Genomic DNA, 13,746 nt, shown 5'->3' with positions numbered 1-13,746 from the left:
CCAGCCTGGGCAACACAGGGAGACCCCGTCTATTTAAAACAAAACAAAACAAAACAACACAATAGAAATGAATATTAAAAAATTCTCAGAGGTCAGTGCCTTCTTATTCCTAATTAAATCCCATCTAATCTAGAGTAGGTCCTTCTCTGGCTAGTTGAAAACAAAATGTACTTTTTCTTTTTCCCACAGAAATGAAAATTCACCATGTTGCCCAGGCTGGTCTTTTTTCCCCCAAAGTGCTGGGATTACAGGTGTGAGTCACTATGCTCAGCCCTAAAATGGACTTTCATTTTCCTTCTATATACCTGGTACAGACTAAGCTTTTCCCTTAGGAAACAGTTTTTATCTAGATACCTAGTTCCTTTTCTGGTTCATATTTGGCCACCCTTCTAGCCTATTTCTTTGCTGGAGTGGTTCTCCTTTTCTAAAACCCTTACTCAACTAACACCTTGCTTTGCAACTATCCCTCTCTCCTACCTAGACACACAGGTTCAATTTGAACCCAGAGCACTTTTGACAATCTTGGATGACACTAATTAGTGTAACAAATGAAAACAATTCCAAACTTACTAACAGTCTGCTTTACCAAAGTTGTCACCTGGAACTCAGAAAAGATTGCTCCTCAAAGTATAAGTGATGGTTAAGTTTCCCAGCTAACCCCACAAACACTACATCCTCTTAAGAGAGCTGAGCTATATTAGTAGGTTATTCTGGACATCCATGTATAAAAGAAACATTACTTTCTCCTTATAGATCCTAATAAAAAATGTCTAAATGGAAGTGGACCCTCCCCTACCTCATTTTCTGTACCCTTCTTTACTCTCCTTCACCTTCTCAAGCCTTAAGCCCCATATGCCTTACTTCCCTACTTTCCAGCCCATTCTGCCCTACCTCTTGCTTTCAAGTACTCAAGGCTCCAGAATCAGAACCGTTTCCTGTTTCCCAAAAATTCCCATATCTCAATTTTTAAACTTTTTAAATTTATAATGTCTTTTAAAAATATGAATATCCATAATCTAAATCATTGCAGTGTGACCTAGTAGGTTAATCTAAATAAGCTCCTGGAGAAATTTCAGACAAAATATCAAAGGTAAAGTGGAATATTTCAAGCAATAGCATTAGGAAAGTACTTAATAGGGATGCATGGAATGCACATATATGCATGTCAGGGATCATAGCCACCTGCTTATTGTATTGGGGAACATAAATTGTTCACACAGTTCAGAACTTCTTCCTTTACTTCTAAACATACTCAGTACCCCCACACCTCAAGGAGTTTTCGTGGAAGGCAGCAATGGGAGTTTGGCTGATACACAGAAAGAAACAGTACAACCATAGAAATATCACATAAAGGTGCTAAGTATAAGGTTAGTTTTCTTCAGACGTAGTAGATCAGCTCAACCTTCACACAACTAAGTTAAGTCCTTTTCACAAACTTGAATTACACACACCTTCCCTTTGCTCTTTTAATTTCTTCCGGAAAACTTCAGCCCGGATTTCTTCAAAGGAGAATTCCCCCACTCCTGCATAAATCTTCTCCTTACAATACATCATTTTCTCTTTCTTCTCCTCAGATGCTTGCTGATGGCTCTGAACCCTTTGTAGAGGATCTCCTTCTTCCTTTCCAGGCTTTCTGGTGCTGAGGATGTGGTTTATACTAGGTTCAATTTTACATGGTGTCCTAAAGAAGCAAAATTACTATTATTCATATGGGTAAAAATAAAAAAAAATAAGATTGATAAAATAAACAAAAAATAATTTACAAGGACCATCAATAATTATGTTCTGCAAATCTGGAGGCATTATATTACCTGACTTCAAACTATACTGTAAGGCCATAGTCACCAAAACATCATAATACTGGTATAAAAACAGGCATATAGACCAATGGAACAGAATAGAGAGCCCAGAAATCAAGCCAAATACTCACAGTCAACTGATCTTTGACAAAGCAAACAAAAACGTAAAGTGGGGAAAGATACCCTATTCAACAAATGGTGCTGGGATAATTGGCAAGCCACATGTAGGAGAATGAAACTGGATTCTCCTCTCTCACGTTATACAAAAAGTCAACTCAAGGTGGATCAAAGACTTAATTAAATCTAAGATTTGAAACCATAAAAATTCTAGAAGATAACATTGGAAAAACTCTTCTAGACATTGGCTTAGGTAAAGACTTCATGACCAAGAACCCAAAAGCAAATGCAAGAAAAACAAAGATAATTAGATGGGACTAAACTAAACTAAAAAGCTTCTGCACAGCAAAAGGAAACAGACAACCCACAGAGTGGGAGAAAATCTTCGCAATCTATGCATCTGACAAACGACTAATATTCAGAATCTACAAGGAACTCAAGCAAATCAGCAAGAAAAAAACAAACAATCCCATCAAAAATTGGGCTAAGGGCATGAATAGACAATTTTCAAAAGATATACAAATGGCAAACAAGCATATGAAAAAAGTTCAACATCACTAATTATCAGGGAAATGCAAATCAAAACCACAATGTGATACCCCCTTACTCCTGTGAGAATGGCCATAATAAAAAAATCAAAAAATAATAGATACTGGCATGGATGTGGTGAAACGGGAACACATTTACACTATTGGGGAGAATGTAAATTTGTACAACCACTATGGAAAACAGTGTGGAGATTCCTTAAGGAACTAAAAGTAGATCCACCATTCGATCCAGCAATCCCATTCCTGGGTATCTACCCAGAAGAAAAGAAGTCATTATATGAAAAAGATACTTGCACATGTATGTTTTAGCAGCACAATTCACAACTGCAAAAATATGGAACCAGCCCAAATGCCCATCAATCAATGCGTAGATAAAGAAAATGTGGTATATATCTACCATGAAATACTACTCAGCCATAAAAAGGAACAAAATAATGGCATTTGAAGCAACCTGGATGGAATTGGAGACCATTATTCTAAGTGAGGTAACTGAGGAATGGAAAACCAAACATCGTATGTTCTCACTCATTAAGTGGGAGCTAAGCTACAAGGATGCAAAGGCATAAAAACGCTACAGTGGACTTTGGGGATTCGGGAGAATAAGGGTTAAAAGATTACACATCAGGTACAGTGTACACTGCTCGGGTGACGGGTGCACCAAAATTTCAGAAATTACCACTAAGTAACTTATCTGTGTAACCAAATACCACCTGTTCTCCAAAACCTATTGAAATTTTAAAAAAAGGAAAATAAAATTATGTTCTGAGTACCACCTCTGCTATGATAAGGAAGGAAATCAGCCATAAGTGGGATCATCAAGTAGCTTACATTATTTATAGGTGAAAATAAATCTTAATACCATATCCTAATGATACCCAGTATATAAAAAAATAAGTTAACCTATGCAATACAAACCATTTTTCATGGTTTAGTATCCAAAAGGATTAGAGTTAAGAATATAGCAGTAGGAACCCAATAATATTAAGTCCAAGGTGCTCAGTTGAGGGGGGAGAATCAGAGTGGTAGCATAGATTTTAAAAGAATGAAGTATAAGATACTTCAACCATGATACAGCAGATATTTTCAACCCTGTGGATCAGAATAACTTATATATCTTTTCTTTTCTTTTCTTTTCTTTTTTTTTGGAGACAGAGTCTGGCTCTGTCGCCCAGGCTGGAGTGCAGTGGCCGGATCTCAGCTCACTGCAAGCTCCGCCTCCTGGGTTCACGCCATTCTCCTGCCTCAGCCTCCTGAGTAGCTGGGACTACAGGCGCCCGCCACCACGCCCGGCTAGTTTTTTGTATTTTTTAGTAGAGACGGGGTTTCACTGTGTTAGCCAAGATGGTCTCGATCTCCCGACCTAGTGATCCGCCCATCTCGGCCTCCCAAAGTGCTGGGATTACAGGCTTGAGCCACCGCGCCCGGCCACCTTTTATTTTCTTATATACCTTTGTACAACTAAAGATACCGGTCCTTCCCAGACTCAGTGAATCAAAAACTGTAATGGTAGGGTCCAAGCATTTATATGCTTAAAAAGTTTCCCCTGGCCGGGCGCGGTGGCTCACGCCTGTAATCCCAGCACTTTGGGAGGCCGAGGCGGGCGGATCACAAGGTCAGGAGATCGAGACCACGGTGAAACCCCGTCTCTACTAAAAATAAAAAAAATGAGCCGGGCGCGGTGGCGGGCGCCTGTAGTCCCAGCTACTCGGGAGGCTGAGGCAGGAGAATGGCGGGAACCCGGGAGGCGGAGCTTGCAGTGAGCCAGGATCGCGCCACTGCACTCCAGCTTGGGCGACAGAGCGAGACTCCGTCTCAAAAAAAAAAAAAAAAAAAAAAAAGTTTCCCCAACTTGCTCAGCCTGCTATAGGACATCTATGAAAAACCCACACTAACATCATACTCATGGTGAAAGGCTAGATGCTTTCCCCCTAAGATCAGGAACAAGACAAGGATGTCCATTCTTGTCACTTTTATACAACATTGTACTAGAAGTTCTAGTCAAGGCTATTAGGCAAGAGAAACAAATAAAAGGAGTCCAGATGGGAAAGGAAGAAGTAAAACGATCTCTTTTTGCAGAAGATATGATCTTAGATAACAAACGAGTTCATCAAAGTCAAAGCATACAAGATCAGTATACAAAAATCAATGTATTTTATCCATTTGCAGTGAACAATCTGAAAATAAAATTAATCTCATCTCAAGGCAACATGTAAAGAAAGGGAAAAAAGAAAATGAAATTAAGAAAACAATTCTATTTACTATAGCTTCAAAAACAGTAAAATACTTCACAATAAATTTAAAATAAGGAAGTGAGAGAAGACATATAGATGGAGGTTGGGCACAGTGGCCTGTAATTCCAGCACTTCGCGAGGCTGAAGCAGGAGGATCACTTGAGGCCAGGAGTTCAAGACCAGCCTGGGCAATACAGTAAGATCCTGTCTTTTTTTTTTTTTCTTTTGAGACGGAATCTTGCTCTTGTCACCCAGGCTGGAGTGCAATGGCACGATCGCAGCTCACTGCAACCTCCGCCTCCCAGGTTCAAGCAATTCTCCTGCCTCAGCCTCCCGAGTAGCTGGGATTATAGGCGCCCGCCACCAGGCCTGGCTAATTTTTGTATTTTTAGTAGAGATGGGCTTTTGCCATGTTGGCGAACTTCTCATGCCAACATGGCTGAGACCCTGTCTTAAAAAAAAAAAATTAGGGCCGGGCGCTGTGGCTCAAGCCTATAATCCCAGCACTTTGGGAGGCCGAGATGGGCAGATCACGAGGTCAGGAGATCGAGACCATCCTGGCTAACACGGTGAAACCCTGTCTCTACTAAAAAAATACAAAAAACTAGCCGAGCGTGGTGGCGGGCGCCTGTAGTCCCAGCTACTCGGGAGGCTGAGGCAGGAGAATGGCGTAAACCCGGGAGGTGGAGCTTGCAGTGAGCTGAGATCTGGCCACTGCACTCCAGCCTGGGCGACGGTCCGTCTCAAAAAAAAAAAAAAAAAAAAAAAATTTAGTCAGGCGTGGTGGCATGCACCTGTAGTCCCAGCTACCAGGGTGGATAAGGCAGGAGGATTACTTGAGCCCAGCCTGGGCAACAGAGTGAGACACTGTCTCTAAGGGGGAAAAAAATATATATATATATATATACATATATTTATATATTTTTTATTTTATATATTATATATTATATATTTATATATATTTTATATATTCATATATATTTTTAGAGACACTGTCTCTAAAAATAGTATATATATAGGTGATATATATATAGAGATATATATATAGATGATAATAAGCATATGAAAAGATGCTTCCCATGTCATTAAGGAATTGCAAATTAAAACAATAAGATACTGCTGCACACACATTAGAATGGTTAAAATCTAAACTACTGATGACACTGAATGCTGCCAAGGATGTGGAACAATAGAAGCATTCATTCATTGGTTGTAGGAATGCAAAACAGTATAGCTACTTTGAAAAATAACTTGGTACATTTCTACAAAGCTAAAATTAGTCTTATTATGCAATCCAGCCAAATGAGTTGAAAACTTACGTCTGCACAAAAACCTGGCTGGGTGTGGTGGTTCATGCCTGTAATCCCAGTGCTTTGGGAGGCTGAGGCAGGAGGATCACTTGATCCCAGGAGTTCAAGACCAGGCTGGGCAACAGAGTGAGACTCTGTCTTTAAAAAAAAAAAATAAATAAGCCAGCCATGGTGGCACGCACCTGTAGTCCCAGCCACTAGGGAGCACGAGGTGGGAGGATCACTTGAGTCCAGGAGTCAGGACTGCAGTGAGCCAGGATCATGCTACTGTAGGTGAAATAACAAGACTATTTAAAACAAACAAACAAGCAAACAAACCTGCACATGAATGTCTACAGCGACCTTATTCATAATTGCTAAAACTTGTAAGTCACCAGAATGACCTCCTGTGGTTGAATGGATAAACAAATCGTGGCACATCTATACAATGGAATATCATTCAGCACTATAAATGAGGTATTGTGCCAGAAGAAGATGCAGAGGAACCTTATTGTTAAGTGGAAGGAGCCAGATTGAAAAGGCTATATATACTATGATTCCAACTACATGACTTTCTGGAAAGGGCAGAACTGTAAAGACAATCAAAAGATCAATAGTTCCCAGGGATTTTGGGAGAGAGAGAAAAGGATGAACAAATGGAGCACAGGGATTTCTGGGACAATGAAACTATTCTGAATGACACCGTAATGATGGATATATAACATTATGCATTTGTTAAAACCCACAGAACTGTAAAACACATTAGAGTGAATCCTAATGTAAACAAAGAACTTTAACCAATAATAATGTATCAATATTGGTTCATCAATTATAACAAATGTACCACACTCATGCATGATGTTAGTAATAAGAAAAACTGTGCACAGGGTTGAGGGATGGGGAGGGAGTATATGGGAACTCTCTGTGCTTTCGACTGCATTTTTCTGCAAACCTAACACTGCCCTAAAAAATAAAGTCTATTAATTAAAGAAAAAGAAGTGCAAAACTTGTATTCTGAAACCTACAAAACATTGAAAGAATTTAAAGATATACATAACTGGAAAGACATCCCATGTTCATGAACCAGAAGACTTAATATTTTTAAGATGTCAATATTCATTAACTTAACCTACAGATTCAACAGAATCCCTATCAAAATTCCAGCTGGTTTTTCTGCAGAAATTGACAGGTTAATCTTAAAATTGATAAGGAATTACAAGGGAATCAGAACAGTCAAAACAATCTTCAAAAAGAGGAACAAAGTTGGATTCATCCTTCTCAATTTCAAGTTACTACAAATCTGCAGTAATCGAGATTGTGTAGGGGGAAAAAAAAAGATTGTGTGGTATTGACATAAGGATAGACGAATAGATAAAAGGAATAGAATTAAGAGTCTAGAAATAAATTCATACATTTCGGTCAACTGATATTTCAACAAGAGTGCCAAGACCATTCAATGGCAAAAGAGTAGTCTTCAACAAGTGGTGCTGGGACCACTAGATATCTACATGGAGAAAAATGAATTTGGACTCCTTCCTTACACCATACACAAAAATTAGCTAACAATGGATCACAGACCTAAATGTAAGAGCTAAAACTATAAAGCTCCTAGAAGAAAATGTATAGAAGTAAATCTTCACGACTTTGGATTAGTCAGAGCCTTCTAAGATATGACACCGAAAGCTTAGGGACAAAATTTTAAAAAACAGATAAATTGCATTTCATCAAAATTTTAAATAACTTTTGGTCTTCAAAAGAGATCATTGAGAAAATAAAATGACAACCCAGAATGGGAGAAAATATTTGCAAATCATATATCTGATCAGAACTTGTATCTAGAATACCTAAAGGACTCTTAAACTCAACAATAAAAAACTAAATAGAGTAGTTTCTCCTTACTCATGGTTTCACTTTCAGCAGTTTCAGTTATCTACAGTCAATGATGGTCCAAAAATATTAAGTGAAAAATTCCAGAAATAATTCATCAGTTTTAAATTACAAGTCATTCTGGCCAGGCGCAGTGGCCCATGCCTGTAATCTCAGCACTTTGGGATGCTGAGTCGGTCGGGTGGATCACTGAGCCCAAGAGTTCGAGACCAGCCTGGGCAATATGGCAAAACTCCGTCTCTACTATAAACACAGAAATTAGCTGGATGTGATGCCACAAGCCTGTAATCTCAGCTACTTGGGAGGCTGAGGCACAAGAATTGGTTGAACCCAGGAGGCTGAGGTTGCAGTGAGCCACGATGGCACCACCGCACTCCAGCCTGGGTGACAGAGTGAGACTCGGTCTCAAAAAATAAAAATAAAAATTACAAGGCGTTCTGACTATCCTGATGAAATCCCATATACTCCCATTTTGTTCCACCTAGGATGTGAATCATCCTTTTGTTTAGCATCCACATATTAGTCACTTAGTAGCTGACTCTTATCAGATCAGCTGTCCCAGCATTGCAGTTCTTGTGCTCAAGTAACCCTTATTATACTTAATAATGGTCCCAAAGCACGAGAGTAGTGCTGCTGGTGATTTGGATATGCCAAAGGTGAAAGTTCTTAACTTTTATTTTATTATTTTATTTCATTTTTAGAGATAGGATCTGGATCTGTTGCCTAGGCTGGAGTACAGTGGCATGACCCTGGCTCACTGCAGCCATGGACTCCTGGGTACAAAAAATCCTCCCACTTCATCCTCCATAGTAAGGGAAACCAAAGGCAAGTGCCACTGTGCCCAGCCAGTTTATTTTTATTTTTAGTAGAAATGAGGTCTCACTATGTTGCTCAGGCTGGTCTTGAACTCCTGGTCTCAAGCAATCCTCCTGCCCCAGTCTCCCAAAGACAAAAAATCATACGCTGAAGTTGATAAGATTTACAGTAAGAATGAATCTTCTATCGGTGAAATTGTGAAGAAGGAAAAAAAAACATAGTTAGTTTTGCTGTTATACCTCAAACTGCAAAAGTTATGGCCACAGTACATGTATAAGATAACATAGTATATAAACGGTTTGGTACTATGAAGTTTCGGGCATCCACTGGAGTCTTGGAACATATCCCCTACAGATAAGGAGGGACTACTGTAATCCAAAGGAAAAATAGGCAAAGGATTTAAACAGACATTTCTACAAAGAAGATATACAAAAGGCCAATAAACCTATGAAAATAGGCTCAACATCATTAGTCATTGGGAAAATGCAAATCGAAACCAGCGAAATACCACTTTACATCCGCTAGAATGACAATAACCAAAAAAGGCATAATAACAAGTGTTGGGAAGGAATTGGAGTACTCGTACATTAGGGGAATGTGGGAGTGTAAAATGGTGCAGCTTCTTTGGAAAACAATTTGACAGTTCCTTAAAATATTGAACATGGAGTTATCACATGATCCAACAATTCCTCTCCTAGGTATACAGCCAAGAAAAATGAAAACACATGTCCACACAAAAATGTATATACAGTATTCACAGCAACATTATCCATAATAGCCAAAAAATGAAAACAATTAAAATTTCTATCTACTGATGAATGGTTAAATAAAATGTTGTGGATCCACACAATGGAATATTACTTGGCAATAAAAAAGAATGAAGTACTGATACATGTCACAGCGTGGATGAACCTTGAAAACATTACCCTAAGTGAAGGAAACCAGTTAGAAAAGACCATACACTGCCCGGACGCAGTGGCTCACACCTATAATCCCAGCAGTGTGGGAAGCCGAGGTGGGCAGATCACTTGAGGTCAGGAGTTTGAGACCAGCCTGGCCAGTGTGGTTAAAGCCTGTCTTTACTGAAAATACAAAAGTTAGCCAGGAGTGGTGGCACATGCCTGTAGTCCCAGCTACTCAGGAGGCTGAGACAGGAGAATTGCTTGAACCCGGGAGGAAAAGGTTGCAGTGAGCAGAGATTGCGCCAGTGCACTCCAGCCTGGGTGACAGAGCAAGACTCTGTCTAAAAACAAAAACAAAAACAAAAACCACATATTATATTATTTACATGAGATGTCTAGAATTGGTAAATTATCTAGAGACAAAAACAGTTGGCCAGGCGCGCAGGCTCACGCCTGTAATCCCAGCACTTTGGGAGGCCAAGGTGGGTGGATCATGAGGTCAGGAAATCGAGACCATCCTGGCTAATACGATGAAACCCCATCTCTACTAAAAACACAAAAAATTAGCAGGGCGTGGTGGTGGGCGCCTGTAGTCCCAGCTACTCGGGAGGCTGAGGCAGGAGAATGGCATGAACCCAGGAGGCAGAGCTTGTGGTGAGCAGAGATCACGCCACTGCACTCCAGCCTGGGCGACAGAGTGAGACTCCGTCTCAAAAAACAAAAACAAAAACAAAAACAAACAAAAAAACAGTTGATTGCTAAGGTGGGGATTAGGATAATGGTGGGGAATTGAGTCTTACCGGATTGGGTACAAGGTTCTTTCTGGAGTGATGAAAATGCTCTAAAATTGATTGTGGTAAGGGCTGCACAACTCTGTGAACATACTAAAAGCCACGGGATTATACTTCAATGAAGTTTAAAAAAAAAAAAAAAAGCTCTAAAAGGCTGGGTGTGGTGGCTAATGCCTGTAATCCCAGCACTTTGAGAGGCTAAGGTGGGCGAATCACGAGGTCAGGAGTTCAAGACCAGACTGGCCAACATGGTGAAACCCCGGCTCTACTAAAAATACAAAAATTAGCTGGGCGTGGTGGCAGGCATCTGTAATGCCAGCTACTTGGGAGGCTGAGACAGGAGAATCGCTTGAACCCAGGAGGCAGAGGTTGCAGTGACCCAAGATTGCACCACTGCACTCCAGCCTGGGCAACAGAGTGAGACTCTGTCTCAAAAATAGTAAGTTTAATATTTCCTATACCATATTAATTTTAACATAAGTCGTATTTCTACAAAATGACTTGAAACATTAGAAAAACCAGACATCTATAAATGTATGTTATAAATTTCTATAAAGGCTCATAGGATTTTCTTTTTTCTTTTTGTTATTTATTTATTTTTGAGACAAGGTCTCACTCTGTACCCAAGCTGGAGTGCAGTGGTGCAGTCACAGCTCACTGTAGCCTAAAACTCCTGGGCTCAAGTGATGCCTAGCCTCCCAAGTAGCTGGGACCACAGGTGCAAGCCACCACACTTGGCTAATTTTTAAATTTTTTGTGGAGATGGGGTCTCCCTGTGTTGCCCAGGCTGGTCTTGAACTCCTGGGCTCAAGCAATCCTTGCACCTCGGCCTCCCAAAGTGCTGAAATTACAGGCATGAGCCACCATGCCAGGCTGGTTTTTCTTTATTATTACAATTGATTTATTTTTTAGAGATAGGTTCTTGCCCTGTTGCCCATGCTGGAGTGCTGTGGCATGATCATAGCTCACTGTAGCTTCAAACTCTTGGGTTCAAGTGATCCTCCTTCAGTCACTCGAGTAGTTAGGACTACCGGCACCCACTGCCATACCCAGATAATTAAAAAAAAATTGTTGGCTGGGTGCAGTGGCTCACACCTGTAATCCCAGCACTTTGGGAGGCTGAGGCGGGTGGATCATGAGGTCAGGAGATCGAGACCATCCTGGCTAGCACGGTGAAACCCCGTCTCTACTAAAAAACAGACAAAATTAGCCAGGCATGGTGGCGGGCCCTGTGGTCCCAGCTACTCCAGAGGCTGAGTTAGGAGAATGGTGTGAACCTGAGAGGTGGAGCTTGCAGTGAGCTGAGATTGTGCCACTGCACTCCAGCCTGGGCAACAGAGCGAGACTCTGTCTCAAAAAAAAAAAAAAAAGGCCGGGCGCGGTGGCTCAAGCCTGTAATCCCAGCACTTTGGGAGGCCGAGGCGGGTGGATCACGAGGTCAGGAGATCGAGACCATCCTGGCTAACATGGTGAAACCCCGTCTCTACTAAAAATACAAAAAACTAGCTGGGCGTGGTGGCGGGCGCCTGTAGTCCCAGCTACTCGGAGGCTGAGGCAGGAGAATGGCGTGAACCTGGGAGGCGGAGCTTGCAGTGAGCCGAGATCGCGCCACTGCACTCCAGCCTGGGTGACACAGCGCGAGACCCCGTCTCAAAAAAAAAAAAAAAAAAAAAAAAAATTGTTTTGTAGGGTCAGGTTTTTGCTGTGTTGCTCAGGCTGGTTTCGAACTCCTGGCCTCGAGTGATTCTCCTGCCTTGGCCTCCCAAAGTGCTCGGATGGCAAACATGGGCTGCCATGCCTGTTGAACCAGGAGGTCGAGGTTGCAGTGAGCCAAGATGGTGCCACTGCACTCCAGCCTGCTGGGCAACAGAGCAAGACTCTGTTTAAAAACAAAAAAAAAAAATAGCCTTCCCCTTGTCCTGAGCACTTAGGCAGAACAGAATTTTTGCTCAAAATCTTAATTATTATTTTTGCATTCCTAGCATGTAGTGGGAGTTATAAATTAGTTATGAGGTAACTCTTGCAATGGGACAGAATTCAACCTAGTATTAGAACCAGGGCCGGGGGTGGCTCACACGTGTAATCCCAGCACTTTGGGAGGCCAAGGCAGGCGGATCATGAGGTCAAGAGATCGAGACCATCCTGGTTAACACGGTAAAACCCTGTCTCTACTAAAAATACAAAAAATTAGCCAGGCGTGGTGGCGGACGCATGTAGTCCCAGCTACTTGGGAGGCTGAGGCAGGAGAATGGCATGAACCCGGGAGGTGGAGCTTGCAGTGAGCCGAGATCACGTCACTGCACTCCAGCCTGGGCGACAGAGTGAGACTCTGTCTCAAAAAAAAAAAAAAAAAAAAAAAAAAAGAACTAGGCAATGTTAAGCATTAGACTAAATCTCAGGCTGGCTTGCTGGCTTGTTTATTTAACCACCAGCTACTATACTTTTTCTTAAAAACAGAAACGCTAAGGATTAGGAAGAAAGGAGAAAAATATGTCCAGAAGGAAAAAGCAGGATAAAAGGGAAAACTATCATCATTTCTCATTACTATCAATGACAAAATGAGAACGTCTCACTTAAATCACATTATCTTTTCCCTACATCCCCATTATCCCATCAGACAAATCTTCGAACTTAACTGCTGAAGCCTCTCCCATCCATGCTCCCTTCTGCTTTCATTACCACTACCCTGCCCAAATACCACTCCTTAATATCCTTGCCTGAACCATTCCAATAGCTTATTTATCTGTGTTCAATCCATCTTCCAGAATAGCCGCCATTAATTTTCCTAAAGCAATGTTCAGTAATGAAAATATAAACCTAATTAATAAGTTTATTCCTTAATAAAATATTAACAAATGGTCTTTTAACCCTAACATACTCAAAGGAATACAAACATAAAGGATATACAAAACTGTGGTTACTATTTTCTAATAAATAGAGACAGGGTCTCACTAGGCTGCCCAGGCTGGTCTTGAACACCTAGGCTCTAGGGATCCTCCTGCCTCCACCTGTGTTGGAATTACAGGTGTGAGCTACTACACCTGGCCTGGTTACTTTCATCTTCACAAAGAAGAAAATGCCTCTGGGAAGTAGAATAGGTGCCTCTGCCCACTCTTAATAATTCTCACTTCAAAATATCCAAAAACCACACTCACATAACTGGCTGTTGTGCAGTCTCTTCCACATATGGTGTAAAACTGGGAAGCACAGCGGGTACAGCCATCAGTGACGCTGTATTGCCACGAGGCTGGAGATGAAGAAGAAAACTAAAATTACCATAGTTTTATGTTCTGAGACAGCATATATAGACCATACCTAAATATTCAAGAGGAATTAAAAGAGGTGGTAAAAATACTTCTCTACTCT

General features: G+C 41.0%; 1 protein-coding gene across 1 annotated transcript in view; it reads right to left on the bottom strand.

Moving 5' to 3' along the window:
- BUB1B (BUB1 mitotic checkpoint serine/threonine kinase B) overlaps window positions 1-13,746 on the bottom strand; it is a 62,559-nt gene that overhangs the window by 24,323 nt on the left and 24,490 nt on the right. The window contains exons 8-9 of the mRNA XM_025389882.1: window positions 13,536-13,627; window positions 1,452-1,681 (exon numbers count right to left, since the gene is read on the bottom strand). Of these exons, the coding sequence (XP_025245667.1) occupies window positions 1,452-1,681; window positions 13,536-13,627 (322 nt within the window). The remainder of the gene's footprint in view (window positions 1-1,451; window positions 1,682-13,535; window positions 13,628-13,746) is intronic.

Source organism: Theropithecus gelada, chromosome 7a, assembly GCF_003255815.1.
Source record: "Theropithecus gelada isolate Dixy chromosome 7a, Tgel_1.0, whole genome shotgun sequence".
NCBI lineage: Eukaryota > Metazoa > Chordata > Mammalia > Primates > Cercopithecidae > Theropithecus > Theropithecus gelada.
Note: the sequence above shows the minus strand (reverse complement) of the source record. Positions and strands in the feature narration are given on the sequence as shown.